Source organism: Malus sylvestris, chromosome 4 (assembly GCF_916048215.2).
Source record: "Malus sylvestris chromosome 4, drMalSylv7.2, whole genome shotgun sequence".
Classification (NCBI taxonomy): Eukaryota; Viridiplantae; Streptophyta; class Magnoliopsida; order Rosales; family Rosaceae; genus Malus; species Malus sylvestris.
This window is the reverse complement of record NC_062263.1, coordinates 28173760-28201024: the sequence shown is the minus strand read 5'-3', so window position 1 is coordinate 28201024 and position 27265 is coordinate 28173760. Positions and strand designations below refer to the sequence as shown.

The 27265-nt window shown below is 38.0% G+C and overlaps 1 protein-coding gene and 1 pseudogene across 2 annotated transcripts; both read right to left on the bottom strand.

Moving 5' to 3' along the window:
* Positions 1 to 1525: 1525 nt before the first annotated feature.
* LOC126619067 (transcription factor bHLH96-like) lies at positions 1526 to 24234 on the bottom strand. 2 transcript variants are annotated; one of them, XM_050287332.1, is made up of 4 exons: positions 23654 to 24234; positions 23021 to 23413; positions 22777 to 22910; positions 1526 to 1709 (listed from the first exon to the last, which is right to left on the bottom strand). In XM_050287332.1, exons 1-3 carry the CDS (start codon positions 24119 to 24121, stop codon positions 22809 to 22811), a joined length of 963 nt encoding a protein of 320 aa, XP_050143289.1. In that variant the 5' UTR covers positions 24122 to 24234; the 3' UTR covers positions 1526 to 1709; positions 22777 to 22808. The 2 variants fall into 2 exon arrangements, with proteins under 2 accessions (XP_050143289.1, XP_050143288.1); XM_050287331.1 differs by lacking the exon at positions 1526 to 1709 and having other exon boundaries at positions 22597 to 22910.
* On the bottom strand, positions 1718 to 8222 carry LOC126618296 (transcription factor bHLH96-like; annotated as a pseudogene).
* Positions 24235 to 27265: the final 3031 nt, after the last annotated feature.

The window sequence follows — 27265 nt, the reverse complement described above, 5'->3', positions numbered from 1 at the left end:
TTTTTACTTCTCATATACCCTTTCTCAATTTTTGATCATTGAATCAGATGAATTGAATAACATCAATGGCAAAAAATTAACAAGGTCGTGTGAGTGATAAAAATAAGTGTGTGAATAGCACTATCCAAAAAAAAAAAACAATGGGTACACAAATTTTTTATAGGAAAAACTATGAAATCTTACTGAAATACAAAGACATATATAGTACAATAACCCCACTAATAGGAGGTGTGGATGCAAATTTCGTCCAAGGTTGAGTGGATGAAACTTCACCTACAAAATAATAAATATCAGTAGCCTAATTGACGAACTAGAAAAAAAGAAGAGGATATTTGACAAAGGGCTTCTGATGCCTAAGACAAAGAGATAGTTTGAGAGAAACTAATACATGGAGAACTCTGAGTCAGTAAGAGCATCTCCAATGAGAATCCATATTTAGAGACTCCCCCCACCACCATTTAGAGACTCAAAATGAATATACTTATCCCTAAAAGATTATTAATTCCAATAGGAGTGTCCTTATAGTATAGTCCTTAAATTTAGGGAACAAAAGATTAAAAACTCATTGCTACTTTCACAGCTGTCGATCTAAACAGTATAAAAAAAAAGCCAAAATGCTATCGAGATCGTTGATTTTTCTTGATTTTCTTCATAAACAAAAGAAAAATCAATGGGACCATGCATGCAATTGCATAGTAGCACAACAACGAGGAATCTGCACATGGGTGGGCCATGTTTTCCTCTCAAAGTGCCCCATTGGCACCGGCACTTTGGTCCCAATATTGTCCTTATATGTGGGGACTTGAATCATATATGGTCTGTCTCTATACTTTAGGGACTCAACTTCTTTATTTCTCATTTATGGGTGAATACGGTGGTGAGGACAAATTTGAGGAGTAGCATTGGAGATGCTTTAAGTGGAAATTACCTATTTTCCGGTTGAACTTGGCTATTTATATACCTGAACACTCGCAGGCAGCTGGGAATGGAGGCCACAAACATACCCAGTCTCCGCAAATAGCTCGTGAGTAATCTAAAAACTCTCTGGTTGATAACTGCACAATAGGGCCGAAGACCCAAGAGGAGATTCCTAAGAATCCGCTTCCTACCATCTACGTGTCATTTTTCTATTAGATGTGATTAATTCATCCATCCACATAAGTTCCACAAATAAAAGAGCTAGATCCAACAATCTCACTGATTTGGAGAACAACGGGTTAAGTACGCAAGTTCGACACGAACCACCATTTTTCCACGTTATGTACACACTATTTTTAAGGGAAATTTAACGAAAAGCTCTCGGTATTGTTCACTTTAACGAAAAATCACATTTTTACATTAAAAAATCAATCCTGGTACTATTCGCTTTACTTTTTATTTTATCCTTATCGTTAAAACTCAAAGTTTATAAACCATTTTCATTAGTTTTTCTTATTTTTAATTGTCAACATTCTTTAACAATTTATGATTTTTAGTTGCGAGGATTGATGTTCTAAAAATTTAAAATGAAAAACAGACAAAAGAGAAAAGATGAAATGAGAGAGAAGACTCACTCTCAGTCTATTATATCTAAAGAAAAGAGTTTCTTAAACTGAAATTAAGGAAAACATTAACCGAATGACTTGGTAGCAGTCTACAACCAGAGAAGAAACACCCAAGTAGGAGTCTATCACATCATAGGGTATAATTAAATTTAGAAAGAAAAAAAGGCAATTGATTAATTAAAAGCTCGGTTTTGATGATCAGTTAAATCCAGCATTGCTTCTTCTTGAATCCTAGCTAGCATCTCATGCACAGCTGTTGCAATTTCATCCACTGAAGTCAGCATGCACTCATCGTCAGCCGGCTTAATTTTTAAAGATTCATCCCAAAAACATATAAAAATTCCTACATCTTAATCTTCTAAATTTTTTTTCGCTAAATTAAATTTTGAATTGATTTTCCAATTACCTTGAGGCTGAGAGAATAGAGCACAATATCATCAGCGGTGATAACATTGAGATGGAGAACGGTGAGGTGCATATCAGCAACCCAAAAACAATTTTCAAGAGCTGCTTTGGGAGCCTTTGGGATCTTACTTTGAGGCTTGCATGGCTCTCCACCATTGTCACTTCTATGTCAGCTGCGATACTGCTCAACCTGCACTCGAGCAGCGGTAGCTCCGCCATGGTGGCCACCGTAGACTCATGAGCTGTAGTGGACCTCGGTGATAATACTGTGGGAAGGTAAAGAATTCTGAAAAAGGCGGACGTTCATTTGGCTTTTGGACGCCAAGGAATTGCACTTCTTGCTCATCTCCTTCACAAAGTAAATGGCACCCCCAATTAATGATTGATGCTTGATCACCCTAGTATAATACAACCAAAATGTCACATATTTTGGTCGGTCCAATATATTTTTAGCTGAAAATAATTATAATATATATATATATATATATATATATATTTCAGAATATAAAAAAAAAAAAATGAAATTGTTATCAAACGACTTCTAACTTTACCAAAGAAGTAACAATGAAGTTAGCAAAGTAGTAGAGGTATAAGATCTCAATCACACCCTTGTTGCCTATCCCAGATCCAACACAACTTCAGGTATTACTTCCCATCTCTGTGAATGATTGGAATCAAACTTCTAATTCTACAACTAATGATGCTTCAAGATCTCACTCTATGAAAACAGGACTTCAAACTGAAGCCATTGAAAGAAGAGATTATCATGCTTTTCATGCAAATTTACCTGAGTTACAGTCTTTAAAAATTGATGATTGTTCTAGTGCTGTGGTGGTTTTTCATTTGTAGCTGAAATTGTTGATCATAGAGAACCAAAGAGCTTTAAAATTGCAGCAACCAATCCAAACTGGTAACAGATTATGCAAGATGAGTTTGATGCTTTTAAGGGGCAATGGACATGGATTCTAGTACCTCAACCTCATGATAGAATCACTATTGGGAGTAAATGGGTGTACAAATTGAAGAAAATCCTAATGGCAATATATCTAGATACAAGGCAAGGTTGATGGCTCAAGGATATACATAAGAGCATGGTCTAGATTATTTTGAGACATTTAGTCATGTAGTAAGGCATACTACAGTGAGATTAATTCTTGCTCTTGCTACAAGTCACAAGTGGGAAATTAGACAACTATATATAAAGAATGCATTCTTACATGGTGAGTTGCAGGAAGAGATATATATGAAACAACCACAAGGCTTTGTGGATCCAAATCCTTGTATGAACTCAAACAGGCTCCAAGAGCTTGGAATTCGAAATTCACAAGTGTGCTACCATCTCTGGGATTCATAGTGTCTCAATCTGATACTAGCATATTTGTTCAAACAAATGGCAAAGATATTATCATTCTACTTTTGTGTGTAGATGATATTATTCTTATAGGTTCAAATACTTCCAAAGTACAAGCTGTTATTACTACACTGAGTGAAATATTTGATTTGAAAGACATGGGGAAGTTGACCTACTTCTTGGGATTGCAAATTCAATACAAAAAGCAATGGTGATGTGTTTATCAGTCAAGCTAAATATGCAAAATAGCTCATTAAAAAGGCAGGAATAGAGAGTTGTAGGCATGCACCTAACACCTTCAAATCCTCATACACAGTTGTTAATGTCTGAGGGTCAACTTTAGCCGATCCAAGCTTTTACAAGAGTATTGTTGAAGCACTCCAATATTTGACCTTCACTAGGCCTGATATTGCTCACTCTGTGAATGTTGTATGTCAATATATGACAAATCTAACTGATGTACACATGTTCTTAGTGAAAATGATAATTAGATATCTTCAAGGGACACTGCAATGTGGTATTACATATTATTCAGCTTCTAATACTCACATTTCGGCATATTCAAATGTTGATTGGGCTGCTGATATCAATACAAGAAGGTCAATAACATGATATGTGGTATTTCTTGGTCCTAATCCTATATCTTGGCAATCGAAGAAACAGTCCTCAGTTTTTAGAAGTTTCATAGAAGCTTATTACAAGGCTTTGGCAAATTGTGCTTTTGATCGAGTGTTGGATAAGGTCAATTATGAACGATTTACATCAGTTCTTACCTGCTCCTCCAGATTTGTACTATGATAACCTCTCAGCGTTGGCACTCAGCACCAATCCAATGTTTCATTCAAGAATTAAACATCTTGACACTAACTATCATTTCATTCGAGAAAGTGTGCAAAAGAAAGATATCATTGTTCACTATGTTTCCACATACAATCAAGTTGATGATGTTCTACTAAAGAACTACACAGTCCTATCTTTGTAAAGCGCTGCATCAATCTCAGTCTTGGACATCCCAGCAGAATTGAGGGGGATAATAACTGAAATGTAATAAAATTACAGGTGGCAATTATTGATTGGTTAGTGTAATAAGGAGAGATGTAGAGGATTGCCACGTATACAAGTTAGTTAGAATTGTTGTGATATAAACAGTTGTAATCTGTTGTAATGATTCATTCAATACAGTTAGTCTTTTCTTCTTCAGCTGCTAAGATCAATTCTCTCTCAGTTTTCTTGCTTTCTTCGATCTCCATTTCTGAGAGTTCTTGCAATCATTTAGTTTAGTTACACTTTTAATACTTTTAAAAGAAGTCTTTTTGTATTCTTCTCAAATCGATCACATGTTCAATACTTGATGGACAATATATGAGAAGCTAATTAATAACATACCAGAATATACAATCATTCTTAACCATCCGATCAATTGAAAGCATTTCTCAATGTCTGTAAGTAATGAGATTGCCAATTAAGTTACCTGAAGGTGTGTGCAAATATTACCCAAACTCATGATGTGGTGTATATGTACCATCTTCATTACTTTCCGATAAAATTTAAGCAAAAATATATCTACTAAAGATGTGAGCCATTTTTAAAATAAGGTTTGTTTTTACTTCTCACAGTCTCTTATATGACTTAGGGTAGAAAATAGTTTGACTAGAACTCGTGGACATGTCCTCCGCTTCCTCGAATACGACTTATATATACTCAACGAAAACTTTACCCAACACCTAGAGTCATTCAAGTAGGTGAGCAAATAGGTACACAAATAGATACAAAGCTATAGGTACACAAATAGATATGTAGAGACAAAGCTATAAGTACATAAAGATATAATTAAAAAAAAAAAACTCTAGTTATCTGTTTTTTCCGGCGGTTTGGTGATTGTCGGCAGTATAATGATTCCATCAAACACTATTACCATGCGAAAAAAGTTGAGGTTGTACCATAAAATTAATTGGCAAAGCTCGTGACAATAGGATTTGTGCGACGAAAATTAATCTTCGTCGCACGAAGATACTTTATACGACGAAATATTTCATCTCGCAAAGATTTTTTGTTTTGTATTTTTTTAATTAAAATAAATTAATATAATATTTTGTGCAACGAAATATTTTGTCGTGCAAGGTTTTTGACTTTTGACCTTTTGTTTTATTATTTCTCTTATTTTAATTTAATTATATTAATTGTTTACACGACGAATTATTTGGTAGCACAAGATTTTTCGAATTTTTACTTTTTTAATTTTATTTAATTGTATGACTTAATTTTTTAATTACTTTAATTTTAAATTGATGCATTTAAATAAAATTACAAATGAAAAATAGTGATCAAATTATCCAATATATATATAATATATTTAAAATGTACACATAAATTAGCAGAGTACAATATTAAAATCCTAATACAAGTCTATTGTGGTGGTAGTGGCGGGGGATATAGTGCAATAACTTTCGCCATCAAAGTCTCAATGATTCCTTACGAACAAAACAAACATGGCCAAATAACAAACAAAAAACATAAAATAACACCAAAAAATGGGCATAATCTCCCCTAAAATTGGCATACCCCAAACTCCACCCTACACCAAACCCAATTAATTAACTCCAAAAACACATATTAATGAAAAAAAAAAATTGGGGAGAAAATACCTTTTGGCAAGATTGAGAGTGAGTGAGAATGAGAGAAAAGTGAGTGTGAGAAAGTTAGAGTTGATAGTGAGAGAGAGATGAGATAGTGAGTGAGAGTGAGAGATAGAGAAGAGAGAGAGAAGAGAGATTAAGTGAGAGGAGAGAGTGTGAGAGAGAGGGTCGGATTTGAGTAGAGGCAAAGAGATGAGAGGAAAGATAATAGAGAAAGACATTGAGAAAATTGTGAGGAGTTATTTTGGTTTTAAAAACCATAACACTTTGCGCAACGAAGGATACGAGTTTACGCGACGAAATATTGGTCGCGTAAAATCTTGAAAATTTTTTAAAATAAAATTTTCCGTGTCCCATTTTTGGCACCCACCCAAACTTTTAGGATTTTGCACGACGAAATGTTGGTCGTGCAAAGTTTTGCGCGATCAAAAATTCGTCGCACAAAGTCTTAAAAAAAATCCCGCGCCCCATTTTTTTGTGCTCTCCCAAATTTAAGGATTTTGCACGACGAAATTCATTCGGTGACTGCGAAGTAACCGAATGAATTGCCGAGTTGGGGCAGCCCGAGCGTGACCTATACATATAGGTTTGTCACGCAAAATTTTAAAAAATTATATTTTTCAAATTTAAAATATAAATAGGGTTTAGGATACCAAATGTTGATTTAAATTAGTTTAACAATATAAAATATTAAATTAAATAAAAAAAAAGTAAATAGGGTTTAGACGACGAAATATTGATATTCGTCGCGCAAAGTTTTTTAAAAAATAATAAAAACTTATGAAAATAACTATTGTAGACATCGAAATTTCGGTAAATAAATGTTGACCGATAAATCAAAGTTTCGACGCTCATGTATTACATAAATTCTACACGTAGCGTATGTTTAAACAAAAAAATCGAAATAAGTTGGAAAAGTCATCAAACAGAACACGTGTCAACACGTGGCAGAAACGACTTATTTCATCTGGAATATTATATTCAAAATTAGGCCTTGGAAATTTCTATAAATAGAAGGCTAATTCATTCATTTGAAGGGGAACCAAAATCATTAAGCAAGCTCTGAAGCTCTGAAACTCTGAAGCTCTCAAGCATCCAGGTTCCCGAAGAATCAAGAAAGCTCTCTTCATTCTTCGTTCTTCGTTCTTCGTTCATCGTTCATCCTAAGATCAAGCCTAAATGGCCCTTTAGATCAACAATCATCCACCAATTCAAGATCAAGCCCCGACGGCCCTTGAAGAAAGTGTTCTTCGTTCTTCGTTCATCGTTCTTCCAAGATCAAGCCCCGACAGCCCTTGGATCAACAATCATCCACCAATTCAAGATCAAGCCCCCGACGGCCCTTGAAGAAAGTGTTCTTCGTTCTTCGTTCATCGTTCTTCCAAGATCAAGCCCCAACGGCCCTTTGGATCAACAATCATCCACCAATTCAAGATCAAGCCCCGACGGCCCTTGGAGAAAGCGCTCTTCGTTCATCATTCTTCCAAGATCAAGCCCCGACGGCCCTTGGATCAACAAGCCACCGTTCTTCAGGATCAAGCCCAAAAGCCCTTGAAGATCCGTTCATCACTGTTCTTCAAGATCAAGCCCAAAAGCCTTTGAAGATTAGCTCATCACCGTTATTCAAGATCAAGTCTCAACGGCCCTTGGAGAAACACTCATCCTCAAGATCAAGCCCAACGACTCCTTGAAGATCCGCTCAAATCCACCTTCAAAGATCAAGCCCACGGCCCGTAAAGAACGTTCATCCAAGATCAAGCCTTGACGGCCCTTGGATCAATCACACATCCACAAATCAATACCTTTCGGAGATCGAATCGGAGAATCAAATTTGAGAGAGATTGTAACCCAAAATCATCAAATACAAATATTTGTTTGTGCACGTTGTTCTTGTCTCTTTCCTTTCAGGAAATTTTCGTGTTCACAAATTGGCACGCCTAGTGGGACAATCTCTACCTCTCATCTCTTTCTCCGTTCAAGAAATTCGAGCACACTTCCAAGATTAATGGCATCAAGGAAGGCTCAAACTGTTCCCGCAACTGGCGCAAATAACAAGAGCGTCCTCGTCGCAAGTGGTGTCACTTTAGGCATCACGACTCGAAGCAAGGCAAGAGCTACTTCTGCCGCCTCTTTCACCTCTGCATCAACTCTGCCAAGGGAACAAGAGCACCCAAGACACGAGCCTTTGATCACCTTAGCCTCACCAAGGGCACCAAGGGGCGAAAGTCCAAGGAAATACTCTGAATCCATGCTCTCTGATACTGATTCGAGCGGCAGTTCAGCCATGCAAGTCATGACCATTAGAGCAACTTCAATCGATGAGCAGCTGGCTCAAATGAATGAAGCAATTGCAAGGCTAACCCGAACTGTGGAAGAAAAAGACTTGCAAATCGCTGCACTCGTCAGCCAACTGGAGACACATGACGGCGAGAACCCTAACCCAGAAGATGAGCCTACGGTGGAGATAATCGATGCGAAGCCGGAGCCAGACCAAGCAGCGGCACTCATGGGATCTCTTTCTATCCAGCAGCTGCAAGAGATGATCACCAACACCATCAAGGCACAGTACGAAGGGAGCTCAAATACCTCCGGGTTGTACTCGAAGCCGTATTTAAAGAAGATCGACGCCTTAAGGATGCCGATGGGTTATCAACCGCCAAAGTTCATGCAATTTGATGGAAAGGGAAACCCGAAACAACACGTTGCCCACTTTGTTGAAACTTGCAACAACACAGGGACCGAAGGAGACTACCTCGTCAAGCAGTTTGTGCGCTCGCTGAAAGGAAACACCTTTGAGTGGTACAAGGACCTAGAGCCTGAGTCCATCAACAGCTGGGAGCAATTGGAGCGGGAATTCCTCAACCGCCTCTACAGCACTCGCCGCACTGTGAGCATGCTAGAGCTAACGAGCACAAAGCAATGGAAAAATGAGCCGGTCATTGACTACATCAACAGATGGCGCACTCTAAGCCTCGACTGCAAAGACAGGCTCTCAGAGACCTCTTCAATCTAGATGTGCGTCCAAGGTATGCAATGGGGTTTGCAATACATCCTTCAAGGCATTAAACCACGGACCTTCGAAGAGCTAGCCACCCGCGCCCATGACATGGAGTTAAGCATCGCCCATCATGGGAAGAAAGAACCGATCTCTGACTACAAGATTGACAAAGTTCTTGAGACAAAGGTGGAGAAGGCTGCGTGGAAATCCACCAAGGAAGCAATGACGGACAACACAACTCCCGTCAAAATCCCTACACGAGGCAAGGCGATTCAAACCGAAGCTTTTCGTGATCAAGAGATGCGTAGACGCACTTTGAAGGAGCTTGAGGAGAAGACTTATCTATTCCCCGACTCTGATGTGGTTGCCATGCTGGATGACCTGTTGGACAAGAAGGTGATCGGTTTGCCTGAGTGCAGACGGCCGGAAGAGATGAATCGTACCGACAGTCCAAGATATTGTAAATTCCACCGCTTCATCAGTCATCCGACAAAAAAATGCTTCGTGCTGAAAGATCTCATCATGAAGCTGGCTCATAAAGGAATCATCGAGCTAGATCTTGACGATGTGGTGAAGTCAAATTATACCACCATCACTTATGGCTCTGTCAACTCAAAATCTTCACCTCAATCGCTGGGGGCATGCTCCAAAACCATGCCAGTCAAGCAAAGCAAAATTGAAGAATGGACTCAAGTCACTCCTAAGAAATTGCACAAGAAGCATACGTCTCCTCCACAAGTCCGCCAATCGGAAAGGGGGCAAAGCAGCTTTTGTCAACCTTCAAAACAACGTGAACGTGTTAAAGATGATGAAACTTCGACACGAAGATCGTCCGTCCCCATCACAATGCGCGATTTCTTGCCCGAAGACTTCTTCAATCACTCGGTCAAGGCTCCTTGCTATGAAGATTGTGAGGAACGCCTCTCCAAAATTGCTTGACAAATTCACCAATGCTTCTTGTTTGCACGAGCCTAAACTGCACGAACCAAAGCTCATTGTCCACACGAGCCTAAACTGTAGAACACGAAGCTCCTCGCCTGCACGAGCCTAAACTGCGTGGCACAACGCTCCTGGTCCGCATGAGCATAAAAGGTGACATCAATGCTCCTTGTCCGTATGAACATAAAAGGCGACACCAACGCTTCTGGTCTGCACGAGCATAAAAGGCAACACCAACGCTCCTGGTCTGCACGAGCTGAAACTGCAAACGACACCAAACGCTCCTGGTCTGCACGAGCTGAAACTGCAAACGGCACTAACACTCCTTGTTCGCACGAGCCTAAACTGCACAAACCAAAGCTCCTGGCCCGCAAGAGCATAAACTGTGTACGGTAAAATCATCATCAAAATCACTGTTAAATTCATCACTCATTTGAACTACGTTACGACTTGATCTCTTTCTTTGGAAGGGTACGTAGGCAGCTCGAACATTAAATTTCGAGTTCAGTCACATCAAAATAAAAGAATAAATGTTTTATTAAAGAAGGTCAATTTTATTACAAATTTATTTTGTTAAGAAAATTTTCTTTGTACAAAATTAAATTACAGTTTCTTCGAAAAAAAAATGAATACATATGTTATTATGTATTTACAAAAAAAAAAAAAAAAAAAAAAGGAAATATATATATATGTCTAGGCCCAGCAACAACAAAAGGCACCAGCCCAGGCCCTGTCATCTCCTTCTTTGCCCTTAAACCCACCTTCAATTCTCCTATACATTTCACAATGCAAAAACCACCATACAGTCACCAATCTGCGAGCGAACCGGCAGCAGAGAGTCCGAGGCAGCAACTTACCATTTATGGCAACCGAGTCTCGCGGCCCGAGTTCTAAAGCCGTGACCTTTATCCTAGTCCTAGTCCTCTTAGCTACTTTGTACATCTCGTGCCACGAAGCCGAGTCTCGGATCCGTCCAGGTCGCGGGCTGTCGGGCAGACAAATGAGGAACAACGGCAGCAATCAGAGTTAGATCCAGAACTGCAACGACATGTTGTCGGAATCGCAGTGCTCCCGCAACCCCATGTGCCGGTGGTGCCGCAGCGACGTCCTCAACGACATGTGCTTCTCGAAGCTCGAGGCTTTGCGGTTGCCACTTCAGGTCTTCACTTGCAAAATTGACTACTCCCGACTCAGCATAAATCATCACAACAGCGTGAGGACAAACAGCAAGATGCAGAAGCACATCGGCATAGCAGAGCAAGCAGCAACGAACAGCAACCACGTCACCAATGCCTGTCTCTCTCTCAGCCACAAATAGCAGCAAATAGTCTTCTTCCTCAACTTGCCATCGACGCCTTGAAATCACGGCAAAGCAGTAACACCTCGGTTCCCTCGACGTATTTTCGGGGACTCACGGTTGCGGAAAGTGGCAAGAACATGCAACATCACCACTGTTAACCTGCTGCTGCATCATCTTGACAAATTCCTCGCTGCATAGCTTGGATTCGTTGGAGTAGCATCTTCGAGCCGCCTCATCTAGTGTCATTGCTACTGCAGTTGAAGAGTGTTAGGGTTTGGATTGGGTTTGGTCTCGGTTGAGCTGAGCTGCAGTTGTATCGCGGAGACAAGACTTCGAGTACATACGATCTGGTTGAGCAAATGCACTTCTGGTATGTGAGTACGGTGAAAGTCTGAGATTGAGGGGAAAGGTGATGCCGCTGTCACTGGCGCCGATGCGGCGGTGAAGGTGGAGAGGCCAGCTGGAGTCGAAGGGCTCGAGAATGGTGGTTGCGATGACTGGAGGTTGACGTCACTCTCTCTCCCGCAGCACCATGAGCAGCTTCGCATCCTGGAAACTTCTCACAAGCTTGCCGTCGCCGGAAAAGCAGGCTGACTTCCTCCACGACCAAACAGCCACAACCTCACTGGTGCATGCTCCATCTTCGTCGTCTTCGTTCTTCCTGCAAAATCCTCTACCCATCACCCAAATTTATACATAAAAATATATAATAAAAAAATGGATGGTGGAGCAAAGTGGTGTTGGCACCACGTGAAAAAAAAAAGGGTGCATCAGGCACCATGTGCAAAGAAAAAAAAAAAATATATATATATATATATATATATATATATATATGGATGGTGCATCTGGCACCATGTGCCAGCAAAAAGAAAAAAAAAAGAAAAAAAAAATTTGTGTGATAGTGGTAGTGCCAGCAAAAAGAAGAAAAAAATGAGAAGGGAGTGGTAATGGTAGTGCCAGTCAAAAGAAAAAAAAAGTATATATATAATAAATAAAAAAGAGGAGAATGGAATGGTGGTGTCGGCATGGGCATCATGTGAAAAAAAAAATATATATATATATATATATACAGTGGATTGTGGGTCTTCACCATTAAAAAAAAAAATATATATATATATATATATATATATATATATATATATATATATAAATAAATAAATCTTTATGCTTTTGGCACTAAGAAATACACACACACAGAGAATGAAATAAGGCTTATTTATTTATTCCTCTAAAAAAAAATTACATAAATGTACGTTTTACATAAGTTCAAAAAAAAAACAAAAAAAAAAAAAAAAAAAAACAAACAAACAAGCAAGAGGGAGACTTCACAAAGGTTGGTCAGGAGAAGTCTCAGCAGTCGGCAGAACCCCAGATCGAAGAGGCACCAGAGGGTGATTATCTAGAGCCTTATCACTCGGGGGAACCCCAGGAGGAGGAGGCACCGAAGGTTGATCATTTGGAGCTTCATTACGCGGTACAGCCCCAGAAGACGAAGGCAAATGCTGTTGGAACAAACCCACAAACCTCTGATGATCAAGTAAAATCTGACCATCAGATTCCTGCATCCGGTCAATCTTCATCTTCATATTTGTAACATAGTTATGTGCGAGCCTGTGCAACTGTTTATTCTCATGCTTGAGCCCTCTAATCTCCTGTTTGAGACTCATCACTTCAGCCGCCAATGATTCAACTTGACGGGTTCGAGCAAATAGGCGTTAGGCCATATTAGACACAGAACTTGCATACTGAACACTGAGAGCCAGAGAATCCTTAACAGCCAACTCATCAGACCGTTTGGAAAGTAGTCTGTTATCTTTGGGAGTGACAAGGTTCCGGGCCACCACCGCAGCGGTCATATCATTCTTCATCATCGAATCCCCAACGGTAAGAGGACCAGTAGGGGATATGAAGGATGGGCGCCATATGTTGTCTGGAGAATGCGGGACTGCCTCTTCACCAAGGTTCAAGTCAAAACGACGGTCGGAGGGTCCAGACATTTTCAAAAGTGTAGAAGAAAGAAGAGGTCGGACAAATCAAGATCTTAGAAGTGCAAGAAGGGAGTTTTCTACAAGCAAAAAATTCAAGTGTGCTTTGAAACGAACTGCGTGCCTCTATAAAAATCAACACTCGACGGGATTTCAGAGATTGAAGAAGCGAGCTCAGAATTCGAAAAGGCCAATTCAAAAATCGAAGAGGCAAGCTCAGAAATTGGAGAAGCATATTGCTTTTCCAGACGCGTTAGCACCCGTCACGCGCAAACTCAGCTTTGCGGAAATCACGAGCAATTTGTTAAAGCGCCAATCCCAGATATCGAAGAGGCGCCAGTCTTTTTCAGCCTCGTCAGCACCCGTCACGCGTAAACTCAGCTTCGCGGAAATCACAGGCAATTTGTCGAAGCGCCGATCCCAGATATCGAAGAGGCGCCAGTCTTTTTCAGCCTCGTCAACACTTGTCACATGCACACTCAGCTTGGCGAAAATTACGGACAATTTGTCGAAGATTTCTGATAAAGAAGAAAGCACGTGAAGCCATACCGATCAATCACGCATTGGTTGCCGACACGAGTGAAAGAATAGTACCTCTACAAGTATTAAAAGACTTCCTATAACTGTCCACCTTCACCTTCCATAGCAAGGCAGACATACAGAACCTTTCTTCATCTCCGAGAACCTCTCTTCATCTCCGAGAACCTTTCTTCATCTCCGAGAATGCCTTCCCAACGAAGCCTCTCAAGTTACTCAGTGTTTCTTATTCCTTGGGGTACCTCTGCAAACAAATGACACCAAAGCAAAAGTATCTCATATCAACAGGGTAGAAAGCAAGAGTATCTCATACCATGCTTTCTCCCCGTCCTTTCCTTTGTCATTGTTCTTACCTGCAAAGACAAGGATAAAGAAAGCAATATGTCGGAACCTCCACTCAAACTCGGGTAAGGAATCGACTACCTGTAACCTTTGCCTGGTTGCTTACATGGTATTACTCTCGAGTACTCGTTTTCCACTGCTGTTGTACTTCCAAAGAAGCTACCACATCTGCCTGGAGAACAGATAAGGCAAGTGAAAATGATACCTTGCAGCATGTGGAGACAACGTGCAGAAGGAACAAGCAGAGAAGAATGCGGTCTGCACAGTCAACTCAGCAGAAGGAGTCCGAGCTGAGGAACTCAAGAAGCTGCCACATCTGCCTGAAGAAACAAGCAGAGAAGAATGCAGCATGCACATTCAACTCAGCAGAAGGAGTCTGAACTAAAGAACTCGAGAAGATGCCACATTCTACCAGAAGAATAGATAAGGCAAAGGAAAAAGATACATGGAAGCATGTGGAGACAAGCATAACAAAGCACGTACTGATTCATCCACAACTTCTTCAAAAGCAAAAGTACCTCATATCATCAGAGTCAAAAGCAAAGATATCTCATGGCATGCTTTTCCTTTACCCTTGCTCTTGCCAGTGGGACAAGTAGAAAGAAAGCAATCGGTCGGCACTTGGAAAGATTGAAGAAAGAAACAAACCAACACCTTCACCTCATGCCTGCTTGTCATGTGTTCAAGTCAACCTTCAAGAATCAAGCCTCAACGGCCCTTGAAGAAGCTTCCAGCCAAATTCAAAATCAAGCCTCGACGGCCCTGGAAGAAATCACAAGACCGATTCAAAATCAAGTGTCCACCACCCTTGAATCAAACCCAGTTCAAGATCAAAGTTGTGGAAAGTCAACAAGCGCAAAAAAACAAATATGTGCCAATTCATCCACTACCAAAGCCAAAGATCATCTACCACATGAAGCTCCTTGTGGTCCAAATTCAACCTTCAAGATCAAGCCTCGACGGCCCTTGAAGAAATCTCAAGCCCAATTCAAGATCAAGCCTCAACGGCCCTTGAAGAAATCTCCAGCCCAATTCAAGATTAAGCCTCGATGGCCCTTGGATCGACATCTACAGTAAGGGACTTCAAAACGCATCTCCTACATGTGACAAGCACATATATACGACACGCCTTGAAGTGGGGGCATTTGTAGACATCGAAATTTCGGTAAATAAATGTTGACCGATAAATCAAAGTTTCAACGTTCATGTATTACATAAATTCTACACGTAGCGTATGTCTAAACAAAAAAATCGAAATAAGTTGGAAAAGTCATCAAACAGGACACGTGTCAACACCTGGCAGAAATGACTTATTTCATCTGGAATATTATATTCAAAATTAGGCCTTGGAAATTTCTATAAATAGAAGGCTAATTCATTCATTTGAAGGGGAACCAAAATCATTAAGCAAGCTTTGAAGCTCTGAAACTTCGAAGCTCTCAAGCATCCAGGTTCCCGAAGAATTAAGAAAGCTCTTTTCGTTCTTCGTTCTTCGTTCATCGTTCATCATAAGATCAAGCCCAAACGGCCCTTTGGATCAACAATCATCCATCAATTCAAGATCAAGCCCCAACAGCCCTTGAAGAAAGTGCTCTTCGTTCTTCGTTCATCGATCTTCCAAGCCCCGACGGCCCTTGAAGAAAGTGTTCTTCGTTCTTCGTTCATCGTTCTTCCAAGATCAAGCCCCAACGACCCTTTGGATCAACAATCATCCACCAATTCAAGATCAAGCCCCGACGGCCCTTGAAGAAAGTGCTCTTCGTTCATCGTTCTTCCAAGATCAAGCCCCGACGGCCCTTGGATCAACAAGCCACCGTTCTTCAGGATCAAGCCCAAAAGCCCTTGAAGATCCGTTCATCACTGTTCTTCAAGATCAAGCCCAAAAGCCTTTGAAGATCCGCTCATCACCGTTATTCAAGATCAAGTCTCAACGGCTCTTGGAGAAACACTCATCCTCAAGATCAAGCCCAACGACTCCTTGAAGATCCGCTCAAATCCACATTCAAAGATCAAGCCCACGGCCCTTAAAGAACGTTCATCCAAGATCAAGCCTTGACGGCCCTTGGATCAATCACACATCCACAAATCAACACCTTTCGGAGATCGAATCAGATAATCAAATTTGAGAGAGATTGTAACCCAAAATCATCAAATACAAATATTTGTTTGTGCACGTTGTTCTTGTCTCTTTCCTTTCAGGAAATTTTCGTGTTCACAACTATGTTTCAAAATTTATAATATAAAATTAAATAATAAAAAATAAATTGGTTTAGGCGACGAAATTTTGGATTTCGTCACGCAAAGGTTTTAATAAAATAATTTATTATTTTTGTAAAGACATTAAGCGAAGTTTAAAATTTTGTCGTGCAAAGTAAATTTACACGACAATGTTTGCTTCGTTGCGCAAAGTTCAAAATTTTGTAGTTCAAAATGACTTTGTGGGACAATGTGTGTTTCGTCGCACAAAATTTCGTCATGCAAGAAGTTTTTTTTACTAGCGTAAGTTGTTCGAAGCTTTCTTTTCACTTATTGCTTTATAAATTGGATGGTGAATTTTATTAGTCTATATGACTTACTGACATATGTTTTTTGTTTTTGATTTCCAGTGCTAGTCTTGACAAGGGATAGTAGCATGATGACGAACAATAATTCATCTTTTTCGTTTTCGCGTCTATTTTTCTTTTAGCTGGACAACTCCTTTGTATTTTTTTTTCATGGGGAACATGTTTTGCTCCTTGACTGGTGTTTTCATTGTTTATTCTACTTTCTTCCTTGGTGGAATATTTTGTTTGGTGGAATTTCAATGAATTATTAGTTGGACCCGAAAAAGTATATGCTTAGGGAGTCTTGTTTATGCATTCTTCCCTTATCTTTAGGGTTGGATTTTATTATCATATTATCATACCAATTATATTACCAAACCAAAATACAGAGGTAATTATGAACAGGCTTTCCATGATTTTTGGGCCGTTTATGCATCCATGTTTTCCTCGTATGAGTTGAGTGAGCGATGAGTCTTCATCTCTTATGGTTCTCATTTTGAAGAACTAGTCTATAAGGACAAATGCATATTAACAACAAGATTATATTAGTCTATATTCAAATTTTCGGATTTTCAGATTCAGTTAACTTTGTGCACTTCTATACAATCTATGAATAGTGCACTTGCAGACAAAATTTGATTAGAATTAATATTTTTTAGGTTGCTTTAATTTACACATCAATCATAAAAGTGTGCAGAAGGTGTTAAATGGTCTCGGATTTGGGTATGAAAAAATTCTTGCATGTGTAGATAATTGTATATTGTTTTGTAAGGAGAACAAAGAGTTGGATAAATACCTTGTGTGCAATGAGCCGAAATATAAAATAGAATCTCATAATAGACGGAAGAAATTTCCACAAAAAGTGACAAAGAATGAGATTTCCACAAAAAGTGATGTGTTATCTTCTATTAAAGCGTAGATTGCAGCGATTTTACAAGTCCACACATACTGCAAGCGACATGGGATGGTATAAGGAAGGACGGGTTAATAATGATGTTATCGTTACGAGGCAAAAAATTCGATCGGATGTACTCCAGTTTTTGTAGCTGACCCACACAACGTCAAATTAAGGCTTACTATCGACGGATTACTCCGTTCAGGATTCTAAACCAAAATCACAACACTTGATCGATCGTCGTAGTTCCTTATAATTTGCCGCTTTGAAAGTGAATGAGAAAAGATTATATGATGATGACTCTACTAATTACCGAAGATTGAGGAAGGTTTATTTGCGCTGTTTTTTAATGAATTAATGGATTTATGGAAAAGTAGTATCCATACATATGATAAGATTCCAGGAAGATGTTCACCCTTTGGTTAGAAAACAAGTTTGCAGAAACAAGTTGAACTCGGATCTTATATTTGAACTTTTATGATGTATATCCGAATATGGCTACTTTCATTCCTTTTGTGTAAGATGCTACGTTGTTCGAAGCTTTCTTTTCGCTTATTTCTTTATAAATTGGATGGTGAATTTTATTAATCTATATGACTTACTGACATATGATATTTGTTTTTGATTTCCAATCGTAGTCTTGACAAGGGATAGTGGCTGATGACAGACAATAATCATGTTTTTGTTTTCATGTCTATTTTTCTTTTAGCTGGACAACTCTTTTGTATCGTTTTACATGGGGAACATGTTTTTCTCCTTGACTGGTGTTTTCATTGTCTATTTATTTCAATGAATTATTAGGTCGACCCGAAAAAGTATATGCTTAGGGTGTATTGTTTATGCATTCTTCCCTTATCTTTACGCCATAAGTAGAATGTTCATTAGAAAAACCACCAAACCGCCGGAAAAAATGTCCAGGAACATCTTCAAATTCGTTGAGGGGTTCTTAGGTACTGGAACAACGCACTTATGCGTGACAGTGCCCTTTGTCTCTTTCTCGTCCGTCTGGGTTGTAGCCAGCCAAGTCCGATTCAAACCGGACTGTGATTCCATCAAACACATCATCATGTGAAGAAAGTTGAGATTGTATCCTAAAATCAATTGGCAATATGAAGAGTAACTCAACCTCTTATAAGGTCATTCAAGGCCTCTCCTCCCATCAATGTAGGACTCATTCACGGCACGCCCCTCACGTATGGCGAATTTTCAAGCCTAACACGTGGACAACACAACGGGGTAACATGGAGCGCGTATGGCCGTTTGGCTTCACACGTGGGACAACCTGCTCTAATATCATAAAGAAAGTTGAAGTTCTACCATAAAACCAATTGGCAATATGGGGAGTAGCTCAACCTTTCATAAGCTCATGCAAGGTCTCTCATCTCATCAATGTGGGACTCATTCTCAACACCATGAAGAAATAAAGCACCAGAGTTTGATGGCGGCCGCTTTTGGATTCACCAGGATTCGAAAGATTATGGAGAAGTCGATTTTATTTATTTATTTTTGAGTAATTTGTGGTTGTCAATTTTAAATAAAGGAAGCTGGAGAAAGAAGCTCATGGTTCAGAAGGGAATCGTGAAGAATGAAAAAGAAGTGGCTCTTCCCAACAACTAAAACTTTAATGTCGATCTTTCCATCTCAATATGATATTTGAATTTTAATGTGGATGTTTCTTAATTATGTCAGTATTTGATGTCTGCAATGGCATGAATGATTTACTTCCTGCTAGACTTGAGGATTTGGTTATTTGTCAAGTGTACAATGACAGAAAAAAGGATCAACATCCCTCTCTGAAATTTATGAACATGTTATTAATTATGTTAGAAATCCGCTGAGGAATTATTGCAAATTAATTGGACTTTGTAACTTTCTTAATCATAACTGATTACCTATCCTTCCTCATCACCTAAGCTAACCCAAGGCTTAACTATCTTGTGTACTTGTTTAGGACTCACTTAGTTCATTCGAGTGACGTATATGCAAGAGTCATGGTTAGCTCATGTTACCACAAGATAATAATTTTTAAAAAACATTACATAAACTGCTCAGTAACGGAAACCTAGCAATATTGCAAGACAAGTCACTGTCCATACCAACTCTAAACAACGCTCTCCAAGTAGGGATGGGCAAATACCCATCGGTTATGGATAACCGCGGTTACCCGTCTATTTAAATTTCACGGTTACAGTTATGGGTAACCGTTTAGATAAATAAACGGTTATGGGTATAATCGTTTACCCGCGAAATTTAAATGGGCGGTTATGGGTATTAACCACGGTTATAAATGGGTAACCATTTACCCATTTATTTTATATATGTAAAATTAACATAAATCATGTTCCCTATCAGACAAAACTTATATCAATGCTATTGACTATAGTGCATGATTAGCTAATATAATATAATTTTCCTTAACCACTTTAAATTTCATGGTCCATTATATATATTATGTTAATATTTTACATTCCGAGTCAAATAACCCAAAAATACTGTTTTTTAACAGTTTTCATAACCCAAGAATACTTAGCAAATTTTATATTACCTTCATTGCTAACAGTTAAAAATATCGTCTATAAACTATTATTTCAATTATTGGAATGGTATACGGACTTAAAAAATTAAAATGCGGAAATGCATGATGAATGTACCTTTAATGGTGTTTAATTGTTAGAAAAACAAAATTATGACAAATTTTTCTTTTTTAATTTTCAAGTTGTTAAAAAAACACGTAGACAGGTGAAAAATGAGTAAATGGTAAAAAAGAAATGACAAACGGATTTAAAAATGATAAATGGGTAAACGGGTACCAAATGGTTACAGTTAAATGGGTACCCGGTTATGAGTATGGTTAACCGTTTATAAACGGTTATGGGTATGGATATAACCGTTTAGACAATTATCCAACGGTAAACGGTTATGCGGGTATAAGAATAAACGGTTATGGATAAATAACCACAGTTACCCGCCCGCCATAACCGTAGCCATCACTTGGAGACTCCAAGTGAGCCTGTGAACCACACGGTTTGCAAATTGCCTATACTTTTCTTTTTCGATCACACTAAATTAAACCATGCACCTTTTCTAAACCTAACTCATAATTTCATTCTTCCTGATCACTTGGGCTAACCCAAACCTCAACTATTTTGTGTACTCTTTGGGACTCGTCATAATTCAATATATGCAAGATTAGTAGTTCTGAAACTGCATAAATGGTTTTATTTGTAAAGTACGAAAATATGGTTCTATCAGAGTCATCATTCGAATATGGCTCCTTTTCTTCATTTTTGCTTCCTGGGCTTGGTTAACAAAACCTTTTGAACGATTATTTTTCGAGGGACATCAATTTTTTGGAAGGAGGGATTCTCTTGCAATTAAGACATAGATTTAGTGGTGTCATCAGTCCAATAGATACTTATCACGTCCTAAAAAATAAATCATTCATTGAAGGGAACTTTAATGAAAAGCTCAAAGTTCACTTTAACAAAAAAACCATATTTTTACACTAAAAATTCAATCCTGGTACTATTCATTTTACTCTTTATTTTATCCTTATCGTTAAAACTCAAAGTTTTCAAGTCATTTTCATTAGTTTTCCCTTCATTTAATAGATATTTATCATGTGGTGAATTAGCAACAAGAAAGCATGTATCTTTCTTGAGGTTTACTTTACTTTTCCCTCTACCCAAACAATATGAAGCAAATTGACCAAAAAAAGAAAGGTAGTACTGCTATACATATTTTTACTTCTCATATACCATTCTCAATTTTCGGCCATTGAATCGGATGAATTGAAGAACATCAATGACCAAAAATTGACAAGGCTGTGTGAGAGATAAAAATAAGTGTGTGAATAGCACTATCCAAAAAGAAAACAATGGGTACACAATTTTTTTATAGGAAAAACTATGAAATCTTATTGAAATACAAAGAGACATATAGTACAATAACCCCACTAATATGAGGTGTGAATGCAAATTTCATCCAAGGTTGAGTGGACGAAACGCCACCTACAAAATAATAAATATCAGTAGCCTAATTGACAAACTAGAGAAAAAGAGGAGGATATCTGACAAATGGCTTCTGATGCCTAAGACAAAGAGATAGTTTGAGAGAAACTAATACATAGAGAACTTTGAGTCAGTAAGAGCATATCCAATGGGAATCCCTATTTAGAGACTCCCCCACCACCATTTAGAGACTCAAAAGGAATATACTTATCCCTAAAAGATTATTAATTCCAATAAGAGTGTCCTTATAGTATAGTCCTTAAATTTGGGGAATAAAAGATCAAAAACTCATTGTTACTTTTGCAGCCGTCAATCTAAACAGTATAAAAAAAAAACGAAAAAGTTATCAAGATCATTGATTTTTCTTGATTTTCTTCATAAACAAAAGAAAAATCAGTGGGACCATGCATGCAGCAGCACAACAGCGAGGAATCTGCACGTGGGTGGGCCAAGTTTTCCACTCAAAATACCCCACTGGCACCGGCACTTAGCTCCCGATATTGTCCTTATATGTGGGGACTCGAATCTTGTATATGGTCTGTCTCTATACTTTATGGACTCAACTTCTTTATTTCTCATTTATAGGGTTAATACGGTGGTGAAGACAACTTTAAGGACTAGCATTGGAGGTGCTTTAAGTGGTGATTACCTATTTTCCTGTTGAACTTGACTATTTATATACCTGAACACTCGTAGGCAGCTAGGAATGGAGGCCACAAACATACTATATTTTGCTAGTGTGCTGAAGATCAGTCTCTGCATAGCTCGTGAGTAGTCTAAAAACTCCCTGGTTGATAACTGCAGAATAAGGCCGGAGACCCAAGAGGAGACTCCAAAAAATCAGCTTCCTACCGTCTACGTGTCATTTTTCAATTAGATGTGATTAATTCATCCATCCACATAAGTTCCAAGAATAAATAGCTAGATCAAACAATCTCACTGATTTGGAGAACAATGGGTTAAGTACGCAAGTTCGACAATAATCACCATTTTTCCAAGTTCTGTACACAATTTATTTTTAATTGTCAACATTCTTTAACAATTTATGGCCTAAAAAGTTGCGAGGATTGATGTTCTAAAAATTTAAAAAGAAAAACTGACAAAAGAGAAAAGATGAAATGAGAGAGAAGACTCACTCTTAGTCTATTATATCTAAAGAAAAGAGTTTCTTAAACTGGAATTAAGGAAAACATTAACCGAATGACTTGGTAGCAGTCTACAACCAGAGAAGAAACACCCAAGTATGAGTCTATCACATCATAGGGTATAATTAAATTTAGAAAGAAAAAAGGCAATTGATAATTAAAAGCGAGGTTTTGATGATCAGTTCAAGTCCAGCATTGCTTCTTCTTGAATCCTAGCTAGCATCTCATGGACTGCGGTTGCAATTTCATCCACTGAAGTCAGCATGCACTCATCTTCAACCTGCTTAATTTTTAAGGATTCATCACAAAAACATATACAAATTCCTTCATCTTAATCTTCTAATTATTTTGTTTTCGCTAAATTAAATTTTGAATTGATTTTCCAATTACCTTGAGGCTGAGAGAATAGAGCACAATATCATCAGCGGTGACAACATTGAGATGGAGAACGGTGAGGTGCATATCATGCAACCCAGAAACAATTTTCAAGAGCTGCTTTGGGAGCCTTTTGGATCTTACTTTGAGGCTTGCATGGCTCTCCACCATTGTCACTTCTATGTCAGCTGCGATATTGCTCGACCTGCACTCGAGCAGCGGCAGCTCCGCCATGGCGGCCACCGTTGACTCATGATCACTAGTAGACCTTGTTGAGTACTGTGGGAAGGTAAAGAATTCGGAAAAAGGCGCACAATTATTTGGCTTTTGAACGCCAAGGAATTGCACTTCTTGCTCTAGCTCCTTCACAAAGTTAATCGCACCCCCAATGATTGATGCTTGATCACCCTAATAATACAACCAAAAGGTCACATATTTTGGTCTGTCCAATATATTAAGTGGCGTGTAATAACTTTTTTAGTTTTTAGCTGAAAATAATTATCAAATAAATTTCATTTTCAGAAATAATGAAGAAGAAAAAACTAAAATAAAAAACGAAATTGTTATCAAACGATTTCTAACTTTATCTAAAAAAAACAGTGAAATTAATTAACAAAGTAGTAGTAGGAATGTATATATAATTAGTACCCTTTGGACGTACGACTCGGGCATTATAGATCGAAGAACGGAGAGATACTCATTCATCTGTTTTCTTCTGTTGCGCTCAACCGCAATGTGAGTCATTCTCTGGTTCTCAATCTCCTCCTCGTTCTTTTTACTCTTGGCACGACGTCGTTTCGCACGAGTACTGCTAGATACGTTGATTGTGTCCTCCAATGGTAGTTGAAATTCGGGTTGATCACCATCAGGGTTTATAGTGCTGGCAACTGGGTTTGGATTGGAGAGGTGCAATTCGTTGAAGTGCGATACCATTGAAGGCGGTGAGGAATAAGTATCATAGTTAGGGTAATTCTGGTCTGTTTGGTAGCCGAGAAAATCAAGAGAGGCTTGCTGCTGATCATCGACATAGCTCAAATTTCCTCCTAACAAGTTGTAGAGGTCTTTGTTAGTGCAACTAAATGGATCTTGAGGGAAAACGACGGCTTCCAGAGCCATTTGCTCTGTGCCAGCTCTCTCTCTCTCTCTCTCTCTCTCTCTCTCTCTCTCACTCTGTGTCTCTTGGTAGTTAGTACTTTGGCTTTTAAATGCAACTCGTGAGTTATTTAAGGTTGGGGAAACTGAGCTTTTAAAGGGCTTCATGATGAACCAAATCCACAAGAAATTTTTGTGTGTTGAGAATATAGTCACGTAATATTATTATTTCACGTGTTATAATAGTGGTGAAAAATAGAATTAATATAGCTTACTTTTAGAATATATTAACTAACAAAACATACATGTGTTATAATTTATCTAAAATAACACCACGTAACGATATCCCGAATACATCAAAAAAGTTACTCTAAATCCACAGCACACTACACGTGAAATAAAGTTGGACTAATTATTGCAGGAGAGGGAACTTAACTTAGCATGCTAGCTGCACATCAAGTGATCTTGGTTAGAAGATACTTTATCCGTGTGTATATGCATTTAACAAAGACACATACAGTTCAGACATATATAAACATGTCACGTAATGAATGGATTAAAAATGATATTTTAATGTCAAATCTTGCTGATTTGGAAGCATAAATAATACCATTAAAATCAACAGAATGATCCACTCGTGAAAAATTGCAAATGATGACAAACATTATGGAATATGGATTATTTAATTATGAAATCAGAAAAACGATACTAAACGTCATCAATTTATAGCAGCGTGTGTTTAGCCAAATTGAATAAAATAGTGTACATGCTTTCTTTTATGCATGTAAGTTCGAATATTTTTAGCTTATCTTTAAATTAATTTAGAATAAACTATCGTCTATTAATTTCATAATACTTTGTTACTAGTTCTTCTTTTGTTTTTTAAAGATGGAATTGAGTTCTGACATGTTGAAAATATAGGATAAGTGTACAAAGACAAAATGATTCTCCCACCACATACTACTACACATGCTGTACTGTTTTACATTGTCTGTAATTCATGTATGTAACTAGGTAAGCTTTGTTATTTTTGTGAAGATTCATATAAGTAACGTTATTTTCGTGACTAATTTTGAGATGAGAACTATAAACATATAATCATATAAAACTGGGGACGGGGTAAATTAACATTCTCCTCCATTACCCGTGGAAGAAACAAACTACCGAGCTAATTATGATGTTTTGCATTAGGTAATAAAGTGTGGTTTGCACGTGCTACTCTGCCAGCTAGCTTTATGGAAGCTTGAAGAACCTGTGAGCCTGTGACTGTGAGAGGCCGAAAGGCATTGTCATTTGGTAATAATATGGTCGGATCGATGTAGTACAATCCAGTGAGAGGGAAGACGAAGCAAAAGGCTTATGATCAATACAGAGATTCTTACAAAGTTGAGACCACAAAAGCCTAAGAACTTTGAGAGAGCCCTGCACATATGGCAGCAGCTGTCATGCATGCATAGGCTTGTACAAAGAATCAATGTGATCCAATACAAACAACCAATTGCTACATCACCACTCCACACTGTGACACAATCACTGTAATATGTGTAGCTCTCTCATTGGTTGTGGAATTATATGAAATACGGGGTGCTGGGAAGCTTTTTGCTCACACATTTTAGTACTACTTTTTTAGATTTTCTGTTCATTTTATAGTGTTGTAAGATAATCCGAACCGTTTAATCTTTAGTTCACATAGATAAACTCTTCAATCAACAAAATTAAAAATCGTTTGATCGTTCAATTAATTTGTCAAAACTGTAATGTATAAATGAAAGGAAATAATAGTACGCACTTTTTTCTTCTTATTGCACACTATATTTATTAATTATGTCTCTACAATCTTTTTTTATTTCTTCAGTCTATTAAACAAATAGGAAAAGAGTGTGAAGTGAGAGAAAAATGATTGTGTAGATATTACTTTTCTAATTAAAAAATATGGTTCATTTATTTATTGGATAACTATTAGGTGACATAACGATTTTAATTTTTTTTTACATATATAATCTCTAAAACGTGACCTAAAAAATAAACGTTTGTGATCGTACATCACAAAGCATTGCAAAATGAGAAGAATAACTAGGAAACTAGAATAAGAAGTTTGCTAGCTTTTTCCATGCATTCCCTGTCCCCCAATACTAGTGTATACTTGTAGGGCTTTCAAATTAAGGGAGGAGATTCACAGCATAGCCTCAATTAAGATGTCTATCCTCATTATTCTAAAAATTTCCGCCTAGCGCCGCATAGGCAAGGTTGGCCACCGCCCTGATTAATGCCTAGGTGTTTGAAAATTAAGAAAGGGCGCCTAGACCGCCTAGCCCACCCAAACCCGTGTAAACACCTGCCTAGGTTGCGACTCACTATTTACTAAGATAGAAAATAGATAACTTTCATTTTGTATTTTATTGTTTCCAATAAATTGTAAGAGATTTATTAAACACTTAAATAAACACACATTATATGTTTGCTCCTCATGTTTTCATTATGTTCCAATACTTCATAATATATATGTCATTCTATTTTCTAGTTTATGACGAAATTATATATATATATATTAAGTATAAATAGATACTTATTTACACGAAATACAATAAATTTACTTAAATACGTCAGTCCACCTAGGTGTTAGGCCCCAACCCGCAGTCTGACTAGCACCTAACGTCTTTTAGAACATTGTCTATCCTTTGATCATACACAGGAATCTACTGAATTTTAGGTTACTGTGTTCTAGCTATCTAGGTTCAACTTTATTGAAACTTTGACGAGAAATATTTTCTATCAAATATATTTCGGTCTCTTTTAATTTTTTTTTTCAAACTATAAAATTTAATCAGCAAAGGCAAAAGGACATCCATCATGTGGTAACATATCACGATCGAGTATTTGTGGTACCAGGACCAAGAAATATTAGTGGAGCGCATAAAAGCTTTAGAACAAACAAAGTAAACATTTTGAGTTGATATTTTAGTAAGCTGTAATCCTAAAAGTACATATTTTATCACAATATAGGATTGGAGTTTCCCAGTTCATGCTAACTGACACCACTAAAACACCAAAATACACTTTTAAAATACAATTTATTATTAGACTATAAGTAGTTAAACTTGGTTAATTGTACATGGGTGTTTAACGGTTAATTAACTGGGTTTTTGGTGGCACTTAGCAACACAAATC

Excerpts from the sequence above, each read along its gene's own strand:
- LOC126619067 (XM_050287332.1), bottom strand. The coding sequence starts at position 24,121 with ATGGCTCTGGAAGCCGTCGTTTTCCCTCAAGATCCATTTAGTTGCACT. Across the intron at positions 23,414-23,653 it reads CCGAGTCGTACGTCCAAAGG|GGTGATCAAGCATCAATCAT; the intron begins GTACTAATTATA and ends TTGTATTATTAG. Across the intron at positions 22,911-23,020 it reads TCTATTCTCTCAGCCTCAAG|GTTGAAGATGAGTGCATGCT; the intron begins GTAATTGGAAAA and ends AAAATTAAGCAG.